The sequence below is a fragment of the Tigriopus californicus genome, chromosome 6, assembly GCF_007210705.1.
Source record: "Tigriopus californicus strain San Diego chromosome 6, Tcal_SD_v2.1, whole genome shotgun sequence".
Classification (NCBI taxonomy): domain Eukaryota; kingdom Metazoa; phylum Arthropoda; class Copepoda; order Harpacticoida; family Harpacticidae; genus Tigriopus; species Tigriopus californicus.
The window spans coordinates 9,994,065-10,017,081 of NC_081445.1; the positions used below are offsets into that span (position 1 = coordinate 9,994,065).

General features: G+C 42.3%; 1 protein-coding gene across 1 annotated transcript in view; it reads left to right on the forward strand.

The window, feature by feature from the left end:
- Positions 1-21,076, forward strand: part of LOC131881859 (uncharacterized) — a 33,355-nt gene extending 12,279 nt beyond the window's left edge. Inside the window, exon 2 of the mRNA XM_059228846.1 lies at positions 17,335-21,076. Coding sequence (XP_059084829.1) covers positions 17,350-20,925 — 3,576 coding nt within the window. The 5' untranslated portion in view covers positions 17,335-17,349 and the 3' untranslated portion in view covers positions 20,926-21,076. The remainder of the gene's footprint in view (positions 1-17,334) is intronic.
- Positions 21,077-23,017: the final 1,941 nt, after the last annotated feature.

Sequence of the window (23,017 nt, forward strand, 5' to 3'; positions counted from 1 at the left end):
GATTCGGAAGCCTTGAATCATCATTGGAGACAAGCAGGTTTGAAGCTGCCAGATTATTAGATCCTCCGCCTCAATCCTCCGCCTCAATCCTCCGCCTCAATCCTCCATCCCAGAGTGAATGTACTTTACAATACTGTATTCTGAACACTGAGATACAATATACTCTATGAGACGTCTAATTGTTTACCGCATGCAAATGTCAAGACAGCGACGACAATTGGAGCCCGGACATTGGGAAGCTTTAGCAAATTAGTGGCGTAATTTTAGGAAATACTCTGTTTCTGAGAAGATAGGAAGAGCTTATACCACCAATGCTGAGCAGCCCTCTTGATATTGTTCAAATGAAATACGAGCCAACATAACATATCTCTTTTTTGTAGAATAGGAAAATCGGATGTCACTATGCTATGTCTTCAAGTCCGGGTGACAGGTAGAGTAACAAAATTGAACTCAGTTCAGATAAGGTCGTGGTATCAGTGGTGGAAATGGACAACACAGATTACTTGTAAAACATGTTTAATAAATAGTGGCAAATAAGCTGTTTGCATGCGTCTAAGGGAAACAAGTCTGTGCTTGACTTTGAACCTTGTACGTACTTTTAAAGCCCAAATTCAAAGTAAGCGTGGAACGAGCTCAAAGAAAAAAAAGAGATAAAAAACGTGCGATTAATCGTTTTCACCTTGATTTTTCAATGAATGAGTAAATTGTTTGAATTCATCTCCTGCCGCTTTGGGACTTGCGTTTGTGAAAGAGCGCTTGTTTTATTCCAAGAATTGTTTCTCATTCTTCAAGTTCTTTCGCTATCATTGTTGACTGGCTAAGGAAACTACAGAGCATAGGAATTGAGGTCAAGTTCAATCGATTTCAATGAACGAGAAGCTAAGCTAAGAACGGCTCGAGGGGGAGTTTTCTTATCAAGGATGTGAAGGTGATTTAGGCCAAGTTCAAGATCAATCCGAATGCACACAGAAACAACTATTAATCAAAAGTCTTCATATGTGATTGATTGAATAAAAAGCTTCAGGTCTAGGGTGCAAAGCTATTTTCGATTACCAGAATCAAAAGCCAAAAGTGCATTCTTTACCGTATAATGAGATCAATTTCCCGCATTGGCTTTATTTTTTGCCTGACTCATGGCGTGACTCACTCCCTTGGTTCGGCTTCTGCTCAAGGGTTTTGGAATTCCGCACCAGAAGAAAAAGGTACCGATCAAATTCTAGGGAAAATTCCCGTGCCCTTTAATGGTTTTCTTGTTCCTGATTACCCTCTTTTAGTATTTGCCTTCCTGTGACTAAAACTGAAAACAGTTATACCACTTTCCTCACTTGGCCTTGCCGAGAGGAAATGTTCTCGCTTACTAGCCAACTCCATATCTTACCGAGACATGTTTTCACGCATTATTGGCCCTCAGGTCCTCATATATCCTTATTAGATCACAATGAACCCCATAACTCACTAGTTTGTATCAAATCATGGCGGGAGTGCGAATGAGCTTTGCAAAACGGGCAACTCTAAATCACGCCAACTTCCCCTTTGGCACCCCTGACTGGCTCCTGGAGAGCTAAATGACACTTGATTAATTCCCTCATTAATGCCTACCAGCATACCAAGTAGGGCTACAAGGACTTGTGATCAAGGGTACATCCCCCAATTGCTAAATAAACGAGCCAACAGCCAACCCATCACCCGAACAAAGAAAAGGGATTCACACATCATTTTGCTCACATTGTTGAACCACTCACTATCAAGATTATTTACTCCGATTCGAACTTCGCGCGTCCTTTCAGCTCAATCATTCAAGAGCGGGAAGTTTGAACTTGAAACTGTACACAGCAAGTACGATACAATTACTGAAAAGAAAAGATATGGGAGGGGGTTGGGTGAATTGACAATTGTTAATTAAACGATTACTTAAATGCATTTTTCTTAAAATTGAGCTTGGGTCTTTTCAACTAAACTAGGGATTTGAGCTCAATCGAAGAAGGCCCGATTCAAAAGTTATGCACATGAAAAACTCAGTCCAAAATGAATGAGCCAGGACCAAGATCCTACCAACGTGTTGCTAGTTCGTTGATTTATTGCCCTCGTTGGGTTGAGTTTTAAGAGCTCATTGCTTTTGATGTACGCATTCAATAAAGCTCAAAATTGAGGAGCCCTTTCTTTCCCAAACAATGCCCAACTCAATTGAGGGAGAAAGCATTTGATTGATGGGGGTAATAGTTGCCAATTTCTCCCTCTATCGACCGTGTCCAGTGATGAAGTCGTCCTTGGCAAAAGCAACGGAACGGTTTTCAAATCAAAGCAACTGCCTCGGAAAAAAATTGAGCAATCTTCAGAGATCTAGTCCCTTTCGATCAAAGCCGTGTAAATCCCAGGAAAACAATGTTTTTTCAAATTTGAGACTCATCCTCATAAATGGTTTTAGCAAAGTACATCTTCCTCGATCAAATGACCACATCTACAACATATTGACACCCTCAGTAACGGAAGTTAAAACACGGAAACGTGTTTGGTGGCAGATGATAACCCATGTATAATGTGTAAAGTGGACTATCATTTCATGGGGAGGAGAGAGAGGTTCCCTAGCTTCATATCTTCACCCTCGCTTGCCGTTTTCAAAGTGAGGTAGGATGGGGACTGGATTTTGCCGAGTCACTCCATCCAATCCATGCTCTACAAGAACCGTTGAACATCTTTCGCTTTGTGAGGTATAATTATATTTTGTGTACACACACAATGATTGGGACATGTTATTTCAACCGATCATGATGTTGAACCCGCGTCGTCCCTTGTTTTGATTCTTGGATCCTCTTAAAAAAATGCTTACACTCGACTATTGTGTGATTTTCATTGGACACACACTCAACCGTCCACTGAGATTTTCTTCACTCTATTTATCCTCGAGCTCTCGAGATGGTAAAAACATGGTATTAGAACAAGAAAACCCGGGCATTGGATTCACACATTTTAAAATGAACCTTAGAGCCCGATAATGATTGCCAGAGAGTCCAGGATCAATTGCGAGGTAATGGTGCTTGCTTCTTCCCTCCATTACCCAGGCCCAAAGTCAACATGGCAAATCAAATTATCTCTAATATGGGTGTTCCTGTCGATAGAGGAATGTCTCATTGCGTGTCACTTCTAAGGCTCTTTATTAGCTCAAGGTGTATCTGTCTTGGAAATTCATACTTGATAAAAGTGTTTGTATCGACACAAAGAGTGTCCATTGGTCATATTAAGTGATGAAGTTGGGGGTATGGATGAATCTCTGACACGGAAATGAGTATGACTCCCTCGCACACACGGTAAAGACTCGATTTATCTAGAGCCATTATCCCATAGTGCACACCTCCAGCTCTTCACTTTACTGTCTTGTAGCGGAAATGAATGAGGAACACCCATGTGTTCTTGGATGTGGGATCTAACGGCTTAATATGATCCCGATATCATTCCAAGACCTCTTTTCGACATTCCTTAAAACGGGAAGCAAAATAGGCATTCGGTTAAGAAACAAAGACCGCTGTCCTTGTTGCCGTTCAGTGATTTATGGATCGGTTTTAGGACCTATAATGGAAGATAACCTGGTGAGTAATGACCTCAAACGGGGCCCATTACCCTCATTACTCTTCCATAGTCAATTAGATCTGAAATTGTCTTTGTTTATTCGCTTCTGACATCAAGAGGGATATCTTAATTTAGCACATAATCAGACGATAAATAAAGGCGTGAGTTGAATCTCCCACGGACACAGTTCACCATTCACATGAGCTGCCACCAACCCAAGGCCCATTTATTTGGGTCACGAAGCGCTATTTCCAGTTCATTGCATCCAAGACAATGGGGTTGCACAAAAAGTAATATAAATCCAACCAGAAATGGATATCGAATGTTAAACAGAAGATGGGCGGCTCGTCGAATGAACACGTGGTTGGTCAATTCACAATCATATGGTACTCGTCAGCTGTTCTTGCCTCATGGGATACTGGATTCGCAGTCATTGATTTGGCGGGAAATTCAAAGTGAAGGTTGGAATTTGAAAGTTGCCAAGAAGCCAAAGTTGCGATGAATTCAACCCACACAAGGAATTGTTATGTTTAATGACTTCTCCTTGTGGGACTGGCTTGTGCTTATCTGATTTGAATTCTTGCAAGTTTCATGTGGGATTCCTGCCTTGTCAAAAGACGCACCTTTGGTAGTGGATGTTGCTATTATTGTTGTTGCGGCGCTGCTTGTTGTTGTTGATGATGATGATGAGTTCCATGACACCTAAGCGATCATACTGTACACCAAACCCCTGGAATGGCACATCCTCCATCAGCATGTCGCAGATGCTCAAGTGCTCAGAGCAAGCGTCTCATTCTTTGAATGGGTGGAACTTCCTCGTTGTAAACCACGTTTGTTGTCATTGGACGACCGATGATGAGACCGAGGTGGCGTGCCAAAAGATTGTTTGAGTAATCATTTTAATTATTCATTTCAATTAGCGACATTGATGACGAGGTATCGCTCACTTCCTACTTCTGGGGAAGAGAAGCTTAGCAATAGATTTGGAAGCACAAGACAGGACCTCGTTATCATTGATGATGGTTGTATGAGTGATTTCAACGTAAGTACAATGATTCGTTTCAGGTATGCAGTCATTTTAGACGACCATTAGAAAACGTCACGTATGATATTCCAGTAAATCAGGAAGTCAACTCCATTGGTTGCTTTTTTGCATTGTCATTCTGTATGCATGCTTTGACCATGATGCTCCCTTCTCCGATTTAACACACAATCATGTCATGTGCTTCTTCAACAAGAGAAAATAGCATCCCTCATCTTTAAATGAAGAGTTGGCAAAAAGTTCTTCCGAGGCTTACTGCAAAAGAATTGAAAGTACTTAGCTATAAAGAGATCATGACAAGTTGTTAATCGGCGTTGAAGCCATGATAAGAAGGGAAAAATGGAGGAAAAAGAGCAAATAAGCAATGGTTAATATTTTCATATGATTAGATATAATTGTTTGCAATAGCAGCTTATGAGTTCATCGTCATTTTGCTCGAACTAGACGCCTGAAAAAACCACTTGTTAATACAAATGAAAATTTCGTTGTCCCTGAATATCAATTTAAAGGTCTTGTGTTTTGTTTTTGGTTTCTCTGTCGACGTTAATTGAACTACATTATGAAATTTCTTTTAAATATCTAGTGGACGATTAGCATGATTTGAAGAATGTAATTGGGCATACGGAATTCGTTGCAAATCCAAAACATGCGGAACCGATCAAGTTCATTGGTGATCCAAATTTGAGTATGAAGTGCCAGATCTTGAAATCACATATTTACATCGACGATAGCACCCCTAATGGATTGTGATCGAATCATCAAAGTCGCCTTTGATGGAGGTGCCAAGGATCGAAGGCAAGTCCTTGAACTCGTCCAAAAAAACTCCCCCTTTCCGGATGCCAAAGCTAAGAAGAGGACACCAATTTTTTCTCCTCCGCCTACACCCATGCAAATACGTACGTCGTATTGTGGGGTAAGGCACTTTCCAAGGATCCTTTTCTTCCTGGCTCAAGTCCTAGATTGGCCCAATCGCTTGCCAGTTTTCCAAAAGGTGTGACACATGCCCCTCAAAACCCTCGGGGTCACACGTCACCGGCAATTTTGTCGCTTCAAACAAACATCAGCTTGACACAAAAAGATTCGAGTTCTTCCGGCAAATCACATTTTTACCTTGCCAAACTCAAACTATTTGGTTATGAGTTACAGATCTGGAAGATCTGGGTGGGAAGACGAGCACAAACGCACCTTTTCTTGTCAAATGAGGAAGACACAAAGATGCCGCAATTATTGTGATCGGATCTGATAAGCATTTTTCAACCAAACCATTTCTTGTGGAATGGTTCAAACCTCACCGAATTTACAACGATGTTGGAAACCTGCGGGATTGCAGAGATAAAAGAGTTTCCTGCTCTGTGTTATCTACAAGTTCCTGTTGTTGCCTTATCTCCCTTGGCCCCAGTATTCTTGACCATAAAACCACTCCAAGCCCTTGAACAATGCCAACTGACCAATCTTGGTAGGTTTCACCATTAAAAACCGCGATGAACCCCAATCTGCAACGATAGGAAATTCAGAACCGCCGTTTATTATTCAGGGTTGCCTCTAATACCTTCCAAGGCCATATTGCTTGGCATGATTTCAATTTTTCTCGGATAGTAAATCACTTCTTGATGGCTTTGCAATGGCTATCAATCGTTTTTTAGAGTAAGAACTGATGCCTCAAGGTCAACAGAGGCAATTCCGGGTTGCTTTAATTGCCCATGTCATTTGACCAGATATCGATGCGTTGATTCTTTCACACGGCCAAACCGAATTGCTCACGCGGCTCTCATTGATTGCAATGAAATCAAACACGTCCCCCTATGATTTAGCGGCAACATCGTGCCATAGACCCCATAACAATATTTGCTATGGATTGGTCCTCACGGGTTGGGTGATAGTGTTTTTGACTAATTTATGGCTATCATTGCACGATCGCCACGGATTCGCTTGGGTTCTAGGAATATGATTTTGGCATTTAACTAAGAAGGGATGGGGGACAGAGGGGCATTCCTGAAATTCCTGTGAATAGGGAAGGAGAGGGAGGGTGGCATTCACAAAATCTTTCAAACTCATTCAGAGTGGAATGGCACATCATGATTCCTATCTCATTCCTAGCGCGATTACCCTCGCATCGCTGTAATTGTGGATTGCGCCAAATTCTGTTTGTTTCAAGCGTATCGGCTAATAGCTTTCAAGAAACTATTAACCCAGATGGCAAAGATGACGGACTTCAAAGCGTCCAAATCTTATGAATCAAGACCTGCATACCACTGCCTGAGTAATAGTGGTGTGTCCACTCAAGCGAAGATTTAAATTCTCGACTGGGTGACCAATATGTCTGCTAATGGAAATTTGTTTGGACGTGCATTGACTGCATTGACTGACTGACTGATTCATGCATTCATACTCCAGTTCTTTGACCGCAGATTGGATAAAGTGAAACTTTGGAAACTTTCTCCCGACGCTCCATTTCCTGATAGTCTAGCTGAATAATGGATCACAACCAATGTTCAAATAGATTGATTTTGAGCTCAAATATTCTGGAGTTTGGTTTAGTGATTCTCCCTCAGTCTTGGTATTTGAGCCTGACCTTTGTACTTCAAAACCTGTGGAGTCACCTCTAGAGTCTAAGAACCTCTTTCATTTGAGCTGTTTTTATGCCAATCTGTTCCTCCTGTAGCTCGTTCCTATCCTCCATCCAGATGACACTGAAGATCTTGGCAGAATAACCTTGACAGGAAATCTGTCAGTAGACACGTTTTTTCGTTCATCAACGCGCTCTTTTGGGTTTGGCTCATCATCATATTCAGATCCCCGCATTTGTCATAGGAATCATCATTACTCGCTGTCACCGGTTAGAGCCGAGTCATTTAACACCCCAACTCGTTTGCATACATGTTTTTATACACCAATGAGTTTTGCAATCCATTGAAATAAGATGAAGCGGAAAAAAGACCTTGCCATTTGCCACCAAGGGTTTTCTACTTAACCTTAAGATTTCTTACCACAACACACTTTGATCTGTCAATCCATGTCAGAAATTAGGCCTCAGGACAGCCCTCCTGGTCTCAACCATTGGCATCGGTTGACTTTTTCAAGATTTTTGTCTTGACATTTGGCTCCGTTTTGTTGTAGGAACTCCGCTTTCCGTTGATATCCGTCAAAATTTTGGAATCCGAGGGTCGGGCCAATCTTATGGGGAGTGAATGATTCCCCAGTGCTGTGGTTTATCCCTTGAAAACAATGATGTTTGGTTAACGGAAATCAAGGCCTCTTGACATAACGCTGACTGACCAAGAGCATACGCTATTCCGACTAATTTTGATCCATTGTCTTGAGGATCTAGTACTTTTCTCACGGTGAATATGGTGTCATTGGAGTTTAGATCAAGTAAATACCATGAATGGCCCGTGGCAATTCCCCGCCCCAAGAGGACTAAGGCACGGACAGCTGCATTATTATGTCACATCAATGAGGATGGCTGCAATTAGAAATGCTTTTTGGACTCTGATGTTGGCAGCGGATATTGAAGTCATGGACTAATGTAACGACAACTGCCACACCTTCCAGCAAATTGACTTTCCTCTGACAAACCACGCGAGTTGTATTTGTGGGGGTTCAAGTGTCGGGTGCTTTAAGGGCTTACTTGATTTGAAAATATCTTTTGAGGTTGCACAATGTAGTTAATAAGAATATCAATGGCTTTTTGAAGTAATCATTCTCATTGATATTTTTCTTGACATTTGCCACCTGTTTAGGTCAAGAAAAGCCATGAATTCTAAAATCAGGAAAGTTGGACCAAACGTCATTGAGATACATACATTTAAGGATGGATATGGGAGGGTGAAGGTTCATTTGGTTTGCACTCTTCTCAGCTTCCGCTCCAAATGGAATGGGCATTATGGCTTGAATATGTAAATTACGATCACTTTAGGAGATTCTACATTCAAACCTTCAACGTGCCTCAGGGTTGGACTCAATGCCACCAAACTCGTTCCTCATGCAGGGTATTATTGTTTCCAAGTACGCTAAAGAAGCCCTTGGTCCTCAATTGGACGTTCTCATTTTAAATCGATCCTTCTGGATGGCTTTATGCAGGATGATCAACAAAGGTTTGCACAAAAATGAACCTCCATCTCATTGTCAAAGGTGTTCGCAGAATCGATGGGAGGCTGCAAGCGCTTTCCGATATTTCAAATCAGGGCCATTTTTGATTTGAAATGAATCGATTGGTTTTAAGGCCACATTGTTTGGAGTCTGTGCACCAGTAGTTAAAGTACAGCAGGGTACATAAGGTACTGCATGTGGTAAATGAGGCGGGAGCAATATGGAGAAGATAAATCAAGCAAATGCCAGGCCGAACTTGCTTGGTCACTCATTTTAAGACAGGCCATGCATTCATTTGTGAAATAAGTGGCCCACTTTATGAGCTTTTCTTCCCGAGCATGAGCGCATAATGGATTGATTTTCCTTTGAACCCCGCACCAAATGGTATAATGAATGAGACCGCCTCATGCCCCCCCATGACCATGGCGAGGAAGGTCACTTGGTTGCAATGAAAAGAAATTGGAGTGAGACATGCATTGTCCTCCCGACATCGCGATTTTCCCCTTATGAATTAGCTCAAGACATTTTTTGAGCGGATAACACAATGACTACCAGGATCCGAGGCGCCTCCACTAACCTATCAAACCCCCAAAAGATCCGAGGCCTCCTTCCCCTCTCCATTTGAGCAACTTAAAACGCTGGTATTAAAATGTCAGGATTATGAGAAGGAGACCTTGTCATTTGCCCGATATGGATGGTTCCTTCCCACAAGCACCCCACCAATCTTGCATGCTATTACAAACCGATAACCCATGCATTTGCAGCGTTAGTTCCTGACGTGAAGCGACGGATCTATATTGATCTGGGGCGAATGTGTTCCTTTTTTCCTTATATCCTCGCTGCTGTTCGAACGTAAACATTGCAGCGTCGCCATTTTATATCAGACCTAACGGGCCAACTCGGGATGATAAATGATAAACATTGGTTCAATACCCGAACTTGCTTTGGGTATCTGGCTCGACAATTAGACTTTGATCAGTTGAGGATTACGTTACAAATTCTGGGCCATCATCTCGAGCAACAAATTATATATCCGATGTAATCGAACATGAGAACACATGCAACCACGCCCTCAAAAACACACAAGTCTGCTCAATATGTGATGCTCTCACCCTAGAATTACTATATAGACTTCCCCCATTCATTCTTTTGGCGATCTGAAGGGTCCTCATTGGTAGTTGCTACTGGACTCAATCCCTTTCATCCTGGACCTTTGAAATATTCTCAAGTACCTATTAATTCATCGAGACACAAATGCAGGATCTAGTTTGCACGTCCCCAATGGCAATTGGGCTATCAGGCTCGCAATTGTTGTCCGTGCAACGAATCTGAGGCTTATATCAAAGGAAAACAAATTTATATCAAGTCCTCGCCAAGCTACCAAAAATCCTTAACATAAGAGGGAACCAAGAAGTTGGCAAGCTTGGCAAGGCTTTCAGGTGCATCTTGATTTCAAAGGTACTGATTTAGGCACGATCCATTACTTCAAAGAATCAAATTGCGCTCCAAAGATTTTTGTTTGTAAAAAAGCTGATTGCATTTTTTAATTTCAAGTTAGCTCTGGATTTCCTTCAGAGAATAAACCTTGAATAAAAATGCTTCAAAAACCGAAGAAAAGTTGCTTAATTGCTTTAGGAGGCATATCATTACAGCATTATTTAATAAAACTGGATTTGGCTATTTTCACTGAAACACCTTCCTGATATATCATCATCTTCCTATGGCGTGATTGAAAAAAAGGAGCGCAAATACGAAAAAAGAAATTCGGATGTAATCCCGTAATTGAATTGAAGGTAAACACAAGAGTGATGTTGGAATAGAATCCCGTTCAATCCTCCGAGCTCCTGGTATGAGTGATTATAATTTTGATGGATGCTCCTGATCTTTTTTGCCCCCGTATTTTATAATGATTTGCATCCTGTCGCCTGAAAAGAAGTCTCATGGCTGTGCAATCTAGAATTTATCCGCGCCTGTCTGGATGCAGAGGGTCTTCTCACGTGCTCCAATGCATCTGGTATTTGCGCTTTTCCTATAGGGCATCATCAATTTATGTATGAAAAAAACCTCTCTATTTGTATCCTGTCACGTTGCATTCGATAAAGAATTTGTCACTATCGAGTGATTTGGATCTACTCTAACGGTACATATTTTGCTGGGATGATATTCCAAGTTGGTTTTGAGGTCGTAAAGGAAGTGATTAAGGCATTTGGCAGCTAGCTCAAAGCTTCCAGGCTCATCTCCGTGGCTTTGTGTGTTTCCTCCATCCGGCCACTTCTCATTGGGGATACTTGATCACTTTCACTCATACATATGATAAGATCAGCCCATTCTGGTACCTTGTCATTCAAGCCAATTTCACTTCCACATGAACACTATTTTGGGACGGGTTCTCCTTTTGTAAGGTATGAAGTTTTCAGATATCGGTGATCCTTACGAATGAAGCAGACGTTTCACATTTCTCCATGGACTATTGTGAAATTTTAGTTTCTTATTGCCATTATGAGGCAGAATTTCTAGAATGTGAACAACACACCAATTAAACCCCGGTAAAGAAACAGCCGAAGCCTTAGGGATTTAGATTTCTTTTTAAAGCCAATTCTGGCACTTGTTTTTGGCTAAGCAGGTCATGTCTAATTGCTTTATAGCTGGCTTGATTGTATACCTTTTCAAGAAAATCCATAAAAAATTACGGTAAAGAGATAGTAAATTCAAGCCAATTCAATGTCTCAGGAGGAAAAGTGTTTTATTGTGCGACATGTATGTAAGACCCCTTAGCTTGTTAGTCAACCATTTATGAGGGTGATTCATGATTATGAACGATCTCCTAAAATTACATTCCCTACAAAAATCGCATTATTGACCTCGGAGTCACCTTTCAAAATTGGCCGCAAAACAATTGGCATCCCTGAAGAACGCCTTTTTCAGGGCAATGAATTAAAACAGTTGGAAGTTGGGTGCGCCGAACTTCCTGAACTACAAGTGCCCGAGGGTTCAACTCGGCAATTCTCACAGGCCATAGGCCCAATGAGTTGCTTATGCACAAAAGTAGAGCAATTCCAAACAATTGGTCAAGAATTCCGAAATGGCCAATTGAGGAGCAAGTCGGCCCAAGCGGTTATTTTCGAACCCTTCAATTTGAGGGGAATGAACGGTTGGCAGGTAAATCATGTCATGCCTGGACAAAGTAGGAATTACGGACTCCCTTGTTTTTGGCTTTGATTCGTGCTGATTAAGCTGGCCTTTCATGGCACTTGAAGCTCATAATTCGACCGCAACTTGTTATAATCCGTACAATTAAAGTGGATCGAACACCAGCTGTCTGCTTTTTGGAATAAAATGCTATTTCTTTCCTCCGAATATTTGACTTATTCTTCTGAATTCCTATTCATTGGGTAAGATCTGTCGTGATAACCGCATGTACATTATTGAAGCATCGCTCCTCTAACGACTGTGATCGATTTGAACAAAGAGAGTGTTAGAGTGGCAGCCCCATTACCACCACTATGAGAGAATGTATCTTAATATTTAGATTTAAAGCTCGAAAACTTCAAGCTATTTTCAGCCCCAAATACAGTATCGGTTTTTTGTGGCACAAGAGAAAAAAATGTCAATTCTTTAATAAGCGGTACCCTTGGCACTCTGGGACTCGCTTCATCTATTTTTCTCTGTTCGATCGATAAGCAACTTCGACCTGAAATGCGTCTGCATGTACTTAATAAACGTACAATCTCTAAATACCCAATCTCTTTGATCATTCAGGGACTTCCTCATAACAGCGATAAGAATCATACAGAGGTTTTTATTTGAGGATGAACGATGACACGGCAAGTGCGGGAACACTTGCTCTCATTGTTCCTTTAAGCCTAACTGTCCTAATGAGACATTAATTACACGCCAAGATTAATCTGGTCCACGTACCCGCGTGTCATTAAGGGCTAATTTTCTCACTACCTCCATATGTTAGTCTTAGTGAAGTGATCAAGTGTGTTTGAAACTAAGGTCCACATATTTCGTGAACTTCATAGGAATAATCTATCACAATCATACCGGTTTTTCTCTTTCATTGCATTCTCTTATGTCCAGACTTTTTAGTTCCAATTCGATCATTGTAATAAAGATAGATTAGTGTTCAGGTCCCAATGGAAGTTTTTAGTTATCTTGAATTGATATTGATGTTTGATAACTGTTCCGGGGGCCAAAAGAACTTGTAATTGAGGTTAAGAAGCTCATAGAGACATTCTTCATCTTTAAGCGATTGAAGGTCGAAAGAGTTTAATCCAACGGACCGAAAAGTATCCTCTTGTTGAGAGAAAAGTCGATGAACTGTCGTTACGTAATGAGGAACTGATTCTGAAGTATGGTGGTTGTTTTGATTGTCTAAATAAATATATTGAGATGACTTGCCTAAATGCCCTCTGCTATTCACTTTGGCAAACAAGGCATTCCCAGAGTTCTTCATTTCATGGCAAATTACAGAATTCTTGGTCAAAGAACAATATGGTCTGAAATCCTTCCTGTTTCGTACTATTCTCCGTTCTTGGTTTTGTATTTGTTGCTCAAACTTGGTACTGACTCTGAGTTCGTCAATATTTGGCCATTTCACGACTGATGATGACGCTGATGATGTTGTTTTTGATTATACCAAACATTTGATGGTTAAAAGGGGTCCTTCAAGGGAGCAAACCAAGTCCGCGGCGATCTTTCTCAAGTCATTTGTGAGTTTTCTGCCAAGGTCATTCTTCTTCATTGCTTCAATAATGAGTGGTGGATGAAGAAGTGCCTCTGCTTACATGCTTGGAGTAATGATATATTACTCATGGACCTCTGTTCTTACCAATTATGGGCTAAAGGCTGACCCACCAACCAATGAACCTGCAAGTCGCGCCAGTATCTGACTCTCGCTCAGTTTCAATTAAGTTCATTCACATTTTATTTTCCTTGGACATGGCATGCAAAGAACTCAGTGAACATTGGCTACCTGATACCTTGAACGAGTACTTACTGCCAGCTATTCATTTCATTCACCTACACGGAGAGCAGGGTTGCCTTTTCCATCGATAACATCACACAGCTGAGGGTCGACGAATAAGGGGCCCTTCTTTAGTGAGCTCGGTAATGAACGGTACGGCATAACTCGGCAAATACAAAAGATCTTGAGCGATCATTCACGCGCTTGTGTGCCAAGTAAGCTACCATTGAGTACCATCCATGCCTTTGAATGGCCATGGTTACGTTCCTTACCAAATATAAGCTGGAATTGAAGTGAACAAACAAATATCGGGTGTAACCAAACCTGCTCAGAAATGACGTTGTCTTTGTCGCCTTTTGTTGGCAGGACCAAGCTCTTGATCCAATGGATGATTGAGATAATATTGAGCAAGTGAACGGAACGATGAGAGGCTCCAACCACACAGCTAAGAGCCTATTTAATATGGGCTAAATGAGATCAAATTAGATGCCAGTCCTGGAGTATATTCAACCAGACACTTCCATGTGATTGTTATGCTTGAATGGAATAACGCTTCCAAACGAATACACTCATACGGTGGAGGCCAAAGAACAACAATGAGAGGCTATGGGACGAAAAAATATAAAAAACTAATAGTATTTCTGTCCGAGATTATTTCCAAAGATTTCTTTAGGAATTGAATTATTCTTCATTAAATGTGTACTTTCATTTCATCAAATAGATCCTACTCTATAAAGTAACGCAAGAAAGCAGAAGTTACCTTTGATTGTTCATATTTAGTTTTTCAACTGTCCGTGTCAGGGGGAACATAATTAAAAAAAACATGTATTTAAGTTTGATGGTTCTTTCATATTAGCCAATGCACAAATGTTATTATATTGCAATTGGTTTGTTGTAAGCTATATACTCTAGGCAAGCTGTTTTACGTGGTGCTTAAGTGGCTCTACTGGAATGCTCAAATCCATCAAAAACGTTTGATCAATCTACAGCGAGTTTCGTTTTTACCCCTGGATCAGGAAATATCAACTGATGTGGTTACTTTCCGATCACAGCAAAAGAATGAACACACAAAGTTTGGAATGAAGTTTATTTGCAATGTCTCCAATATCTCAAAGCTTGAATCGTTTCAAACTAGGAAAATTGTTACAAAAGTATTCGATGCCAAACAAAAAAAACAGAAAATGCTCTCCTCCCAACATGCAAATGGTAAATGCAAGAAAGCTTGTTGTTGCAAGCTTCGTTCCTTTTTCAAAGGTTGCGTGATACCCAACGCAGTTTAGCGACCTGAAATAACCTGAATAGTGGTGCTCAAGCATTGTCCTCAGAAAGAGTCTTAATGATGTGTGTAACAAAATATCAAGCGCTCTAAGACATTATGTGGGCCGAATCAGAGGTTCAGGGAATTATCTAGAGTTCCGGCAAAGCAAGCTCTTGAAAGAGTAATTAATGATTTACTGGTTGCCCACTAAACAACCAAACTTCAGAGCTACAGGTCGTTACTAAGAGCGCTAATGATTTGTGGTCATTGGGACGGTTTCATTGTTTCAAGTGGGTATTCTGTCTCACAGAAGAGGCTAATCTGCATTTCAATTGATTTTATAGCACGTGCACGCCCAAGTAATGAGTTGAAAAATGTTTATGGGTCTATTTTGAAGGGTCTTATCAGTATGGCTAATCTTCTAGTATGGTCCAAGTCCCAAGTGTTAACAAAAGCTCATACTTAACGTCTGCAGTGTGTGGTTGGGGAGTCAGTGTTATTAATCTTTTGTTGTATTAGAGCCAGAGGACCCCCATATTAGTTTTGTACCTAATATGAAAAGAATGATCCCTCTCATATCGTCTGTATGATCCCGTTATCTTTTCACATCCATGTCTACATCCATAGCTCAAAGCTAGCCTATGGCATGTTCAATATCAGGTTTGAATTTCAATTTCGAGGCCCTCAGGCCTCATGCAATGACCAAACCTATCAGAAAGATACGTAAAGCACTTCGGCAGTCTTGAAATCAAAGTCCATTATGTGGAGCAAGTGCTTCTAAATGGTTGATTCTAACTAAAGTTTTAACTTCAACTGTGTTACTCTGCGTCAACCAAATCAGTAAAACAAGCCATCAACCCCAACAACCAACCGGGTCCCTGAATTCGGAATTTTATTTTGAAAATCACGCAACTAAGCGTGTTTAATGTCAATCCCGATCACAAGAACAGTGCATCCTAAGTGGAGCCAGCTAAATGTAGAGTGTAGTTTTTTCAAATTCTATCAATGACTAAGTGATCGTCAAGTTTGTAACAAAGGAGTCAGAAATATTGCCAGTTTTCTGGTCTTCCGTTCAATTGACATTGGTTTGGGTTTTGTGGGCATGTTTTAGGTGTTCTAGGCAATGCAATGTCCAACATTTTTGGACATCAAACTAATTGTTATTAGTTTTCACATTTGTGTTGTGTTTGATCTAGCATCTTTTACAGATAGCAGATGTGGCTAACCCTTAATCCCATAAGTCGTGCTGAAATCAGTTACTGGACTTTTGACCAAATGAACACCAGACCGCTAGACTAAACTAAATGTTTTATGAGCGTTTTTGATCCATTTAAGGCAACATGATCCTGATTGCTAATTTTCGACCAAGGGATGACTGATTCTATTGGCGCTTCTAATTTTTAAGAAATTTAAAATAGTCACGAGAAAGTGCAACACCTATTACACTTCCCCTAGGCAGCGCTTTGGGCTTTGGAACAAGAATGTCCTAAGAGCCATCTAGAGGGTTTGTCAGAGAAAAGTCACTCCAACCAAGCTACTTGAGACTTTGCTTTGAACACATTTTGGTAGTTGGGCAGCAGGGCGTCAGGCTGATCAACTTCTCTTGCGTTACTCAGTTTCAACTAGTTTCAACCAAAGCAGACAAACGAGCCATCAATTCACTGGCTCCCTGAATTCGGAACTTCATTTTGAGAATCACGTAACTAAATGTGTTCAAAGACGATCCCCATCGCACACACTAGGCAGCCGCGAGGGAGGCAAAAAAATCTCGGAAATCTCGTGAGTGTCGTTTCTTTGACTAGCCCACTAGAGCCAACCATTCGAGTGTTGCCCATTTTCAACACTAGAGCGCGCTGTATACTGCCGTAACAATTTGTTCTGAGCTTGGGGCGTCACCTAACGGAACTGATGTGACTCTGGAAGTGTCGTTAACTATTTTGAAGCCTTAACATTTTGTTTGAGAGTTGAAATTGCATCCCCCATGATGATTCTCCATAACAAATTGTAAAATCTAGTTTGCCTCAATTTCGAAGCAGAAAACGATCTCTTTTTTTGGAGGAGGGAATACTTTGTCGTTAGGTTCATAGTGGAATTGAGGTAGAATGTCTAGTTCCATTTCATTTCATATTGCTTGCAATTGACTGTTTCAATCCTAGATATGTTACATCAGCCATCACCTTCTTAATGCTAGTCTGATTGAAATGAATCAAAATCATGAATTGAATCTTAGCATAAAGTCAGTTGCAGGAGCCTTTTCGGTCAATTGGTTTGATGTGATAGCCAAAGAATGAATTCCTCATCTCAACGCCCAATTCGACTCCGACACTGCACTTGCTTCCATCTCAAAATTTCATTGCTTGCTATCCTGCGCCAAGTCTCATTCTGACAACCTTTTTATCATTTATGTTGCAGGATAATCGAAGAAAAATGGCGTCAATCGAGTTGAGCGATAAGCAAAGGGATCGTCTCGGTCTGGAAGCGTCGGCTTCTTTGCTCAGAGACATCCTTATTGGAAACACATCCAAGATCCCCATTGATATGGAGCGCCAACGGCACAGCCTTCACGGAGTCCCAGAGCATTGGTATCACAACCTTCCCGAGAAAAGCCGCGAGTATTCCGAGCCCTACTCCGAAAACGAATGTGACAAATCCCTTCCCGAGCACTCCCACTATTGTGATGGGTATATCCATGTAGGCAAGGATTTCATGGAGAAGAGACAGAGAGAACGAGGGACCCTAGACGACGTAAAAGGTCCATCAAATCGCCAACAGTTCCTTAGTATTCCGCCTCTGTCCTTCTCCACGCCTCCACCCAAACGCAAGGGTCAATCTGGAGGAGGTGGCGCCCCTTATTACGTCGGAGATACCATTGGCCATGGCGGAGCCAAGTGCGGGAGGCGAGATGAAAGGGGTGATTTGTCCCTGTCACCCGTTCGAAATGGCACCAATGCCTCGTCTAAGGCAGCTAATTTTCCGCCTGGTTTGGCGCCAAATGCTGGGCGAGAGCTTGTTGTTGGTCTAGGGAGACCCGACAGTGTGACCAATAACAGCAACAATAATGATAATAACAATGGCGGCAGCGGACCAGCAAAGGGTTCAAAGACATTCTTCCATGTTGGCGGGCCCATTCCAAGGCAACACCCTTGTTGCCAGTGTGAGTGTCATTCATCAAGTGAGCATCATCGTTCAAATCACAAGCATCGGATCTTGAGGCGACGCTCCACATCTCGACAAGGTCGTTCTTCCAGTGCGGCCGCTTTGGTAACGTCCAAAAAGAGCGCTGAAGATGCTGGGGATGCAAACTTGACAGGGCTCCAACGCCCCGGAATGCCAACCACTTCACATGAGGCTTCAAACTCCGCAGCGCAACGCAGGAGCGTGTCTGCGAGTAATGGCGCAACAGCGCCCACCAATAACCATCTTAATCCCTATTACGATCACAACCATCACCACTACCACCACCACCACCACCACCATCATCATCCAACGGTGGCCCAGAAAGATGGTCAGTTCTCGAAGACAAGTCGAAGTGGAGGTGAGCAGGCAAAAGTGCCTGAACTTCAATCTCTGCAGCTTGTGGATCCAAAACTGGATTCACACGGGCAGAACAACGAAAACAATTCGAAATTAGACAAGATTGTGCCAGAACATCAGGCGTGTCTGAATCGACATTTGGGAGAGTCCAGTTTGGATGGGGAAAGCCCGGGCAAATATGAGGCAGTGAAGCGACGAAACAAAGTCGGGCGTAGTCCCACTCAGAAGTTACTCAATCGTAGTGCCATGGTTTTGGATAACCCCCGATCCCCGGTGTGGAATGGGGTGAGTGGTGTGCCGGGTCTGGGCGTGTCTATTCCCCAAAGACCAAGGTCTGCGTGTGAATTTGATCAGGAAGTGGAGTGGTACAGTGCTCCGGCCAAATTTGAATTGCTCAATGCGGCGAGGAAGTTTGCCGAGAAGGCGGTGAATAAGACCAAGAAGAAGACCTCACTCACCACGGATACAAATTCCCTTAACCCCCATGAATCGTCGAGTGCTTCCCATCCGCCCAATTGGGCGCCACACTCATTGCAATCGATTTCCCATCTCAAACTCGGACTGCCCAGAATCAAGAGTTCTGGCGAGAGTTCCAGAAGCTCCGATGGAAGTCAGACCTATTATGGCGGAAGCCATGAGCCGCCACCTGCCCACAAACCCAATCCCAGTGCAAATTTGAAATCGAAAAAGGCCTCCTTCAGGGCACCGTCCAATGAGACTGGGCTTCGAGACAAAAAGCACCCTCCCTCCAGTCACTTGTCATCCCATCGGCCTCTCCATCATTCGGTGTCACAAGCCGTGCAGAAGTCCCAGCATCCCTCACTTAATTACACCAAGTCATTAGCAGTTCCGGCATCCGAAGTCCATGGAGAAAGACGCCACAAGCAGGTGCCACCTCACGTCCCCCTGAAGAGAACTCAACAAAGAAAAACCGTTCATCGGGACCACTTTGAGGGCGATGATCAAAGGGCACGCCCTCTCTCCCAATCAAACTTGGAGAGGCTCAACGAGCACAAGCGTTTGAGCTTGAACAACCGACAACATTCGAGTGACGTGGGTTTCATGCAATCCGAGCCGTACAATCCGATATCGTTGCCTCTGTACGGGAATGAGATCCCGCGGGCTCCAATTCCGATCCCGGTGTCTAGAAACAACTCCAGCTCATCCTCATCGTCATCCTCTTCTACGTCTTCATCCTCATCAGAAGATGAAGAAGGCTCTTCTATTGTGCATTATGAAGTGTTAGAAGGTCGTGGTGGCAAAATCAGTGCAGACCATGAGTCTCTGGAGAGCCTAGAGAAGCCGCATTTCGTGATCAGTGATCCTAGACGCCCGTCAATGCTCAGTCACCCATCAGCTAATGCTAATCATGAACGGTCCCCGGTTATGGATTCATCTTTCGGAAGTGGTGGAGGTCACGATAGTACTTTTGATTCGGTCGAACTACCCCCACTTTTAGCTCGGTCTGCTCAGCATTACAAGGTACTTAATGACCGAGATGGTGACTATTCATACGCCTATGACTGCAGTCTTTCACCAGCCTTCCTTATTCGGTACAATGAAGATCGGGCGCCAAGTCGGCGCAATAGTGACGGTGAGAATATATATGAAGAGATCCTCGAAGTGAAGAAGTTGATTGCGGACCAGTTCTCGAAGAAAAGAGTCGAGAGTGACGAGAAGTTGTCCGGGGGTTCGGCCTCCTCCACCAAGTCATCTGTCAATGCGGATAGCGGGGTCGGCTTAAACCCCCGTAAATTTAGTAACGACACCTTAGATTTTGGGCCCAGAAATAACTCGGGTCGACGACATATCTCTCGTTACTCCCACGATTCTTCAGACTCGTTTGGAGTGTCGGACTCGTCAGATGATAATCCTCTGAAATCCATGGAATCAGTGGACCATCATGCATGGATGAAGCCGTCCAATCACCATCCCTTGATTCAATCCACGTCGCGGAGTTTTCCCACAAGAAATCGAAGTCAAGAGGCTCTCCACCGCCAACGCCAATCCCTAGTCCATGGGAGCCCCAGTCCCAATGGTGACAAGGATTCAGGGATCCAAGACATCGAAGCCCAGGACAAGAAGAGTTCCATCTCCAAGATCAAAGGACTCAAGTTCGGATTTGGCCAGACTCGATCCAAGACGTCCATCAACCTATTGGGTCCGGCTCACTCACGATTAGCAATGTCCAAGCGATCCGAATCGATTGACAACCGAATCCAGGACCTGAAAAATGAGGGTGTCAATGCAACCAACAAGAACAGTTTCATCAAGCGATGCCTCTCGAAATTCCCGTCCATTTCGAAGGAGGGACCCATCTCATCATTGAATAACAGGGCAGGCTCATTAAAAAGCAGCTCGTCCTTGGACAATATCTCATTTTCTGACGAAGAACCCGGGAACATGCAACGCTTTCAGCGGAGTCGAATCACCTCACGATGGGAAAACATCGATGAAGATGATGACTAGAAACACCGTCTTTGTGATAGGAACATTGTGCTCAAGAAATTGTGTGTGCTTTATGGACTGAATGATGCGAAAGAATTTGAATACCACCGCAATGCGTTCCTGTTGGATGTGAATGATCTGAAATAAAAGGAAGCCTAAGCTTTAAATTGAAGCCAGTGTCCGTCTTTCTACTTTTGGATGGGATCCTAAAGGGTACTTCTAGAGCTGTAACCAGGATTAAATTTGGGTAGACGAGGTCAAGCTAATCAGACAAGTTCAGAATTTAGTAGACCTACGTCTGTCTGCCCATCCACCATTTTGTTTGTAGAGCATCCATTTAGGTCTTGTTTTGAAATAATCTAAATATGGATTGTTGTCGAACACTTGGGAAGAAGCCACTTTGCACTTTGCTCCCCTAGAATAGAATATATCCCATTGGCCCAAATCTTAGACATTAACTTACTTCGACCTAGTAATTGGATGTGTGAAATCTCATAAGATTCTGACAAATAAGTCCATTGAGGGTATGCACAGTCAAACTTTGATTGAGGGATGATGTCTGTCAGTGGAAAACATAGCAATAAATTTCGATTTAATGATAAGTTGACACTTGACATGAAGTTAATGCAGTATTTGGTGCGCAGCAAAAATATTGCTGAATCGAAATTTAGCGTTAAATCGTTAAATCAATACTTGTTAAATCAAAGTTCTATTATACGCTTGACATGGAATGCCATATCAGCCACTATAAAAGCGTGTCCTAAAATGTGGAAAGCTATGAGCGGATCTCAAACCTCCATCATGCGAGCAAGAGCTGCCTCAAGTCAGCTTCAGAGGCTGCGTGGGACGGCGTTGACAAGAAAGTCATCCACACATTATGCAAGGACGACTTCTCCACTGGACAGAGACAGGGGTGGGGGAAATGAGCAATTTCAATTCCATTCAATCTAATGCATTTCTCTTTACATGAGTTGACTCAATTATAGCCTCAGAAAGCAATGGTTAGTTTTGTTCTCAGTCGAACGTCTGTGTCAAAAGTTATGAGCATTTAAAACTCGGACCAGGGAGGGCAAAAGTTGAGTGAGTCAGCACCACGTTGGTAAGATCTTACCAAGGTGGTGCTAAGCAAGTCATTTTCTGCCCACGTTGTACTGAGTTTCAGAATCTCTCATTGCTTTTGACGCAGACCTTCGATTGAGGTCAAAATGGCGAATGCTTTCTGAGCTAACTAAAGTCCAACTTGCGTGAAGGAAAATGCAGTCGGTTCATCTGGATAAAAGTTACGTTTCCCCCAGCCTCTGTCCGTCCCTGTCCGGTGATAACATCGTCCTTAAATTATGTCAAACAGTTGGGCCAAGTCTCTTTGTGATTATGGGGGGCCAAGGGTGATTTTGGTGAATACAATTAATGTAATTATGTGAAAAAATTAGAGTGCAATTTTTTAGAGTTGGTAAATTAGCCATAAAATGGCCTTGAAACCCATAATTTTATGTTAAAACTGTCGCTCGAATTTTCGGTTACCCTGTACATCAGCAGGTTATCTTGATAAAGCATTCTCTCGTAAATAAAAAGCATTTGTTGATTCGGATGAACAATGTTCAACCAAATGGAGCACGGTTAGGTTCAAAAATAACTCTAAACGGCTTAAGAATCTTTTAGAGAAAAACAAAAATAGGAGGAGAATCAAATGTCCATATGCCCATGTGTCCATGTTGAACATGTCCATGTTCAAGTTAAAAGCAATCCTCAGCAGGAGTGAAGGTGTAACCGTGAATATGAATGTCAGATATAACCGCAATCATGCGTTAAAAGGTGCATTGGACATGACACGACAACTGGTGAAGCTAGGCCTCTCTTTAATAACAATGCATCCGCTCATAAAACTGATCAGAGATGGCACAATAAAAAGTATGAAAATTCTTTTACAAGAGAAGAAAAATCTTTACTTATATTTTTAATCTTCGAATTATCTAAAATGGAATAGATTTTTTAGACCTTTCTTTCAAGTTCGAAATCGTACATTTTGAATACCAAGTGAGTGTTCAAATTTTGCTTAAACTTGGCATAATTTTGCACGTACTCAGAATCATTAATAAAACGACAATGAGCACTG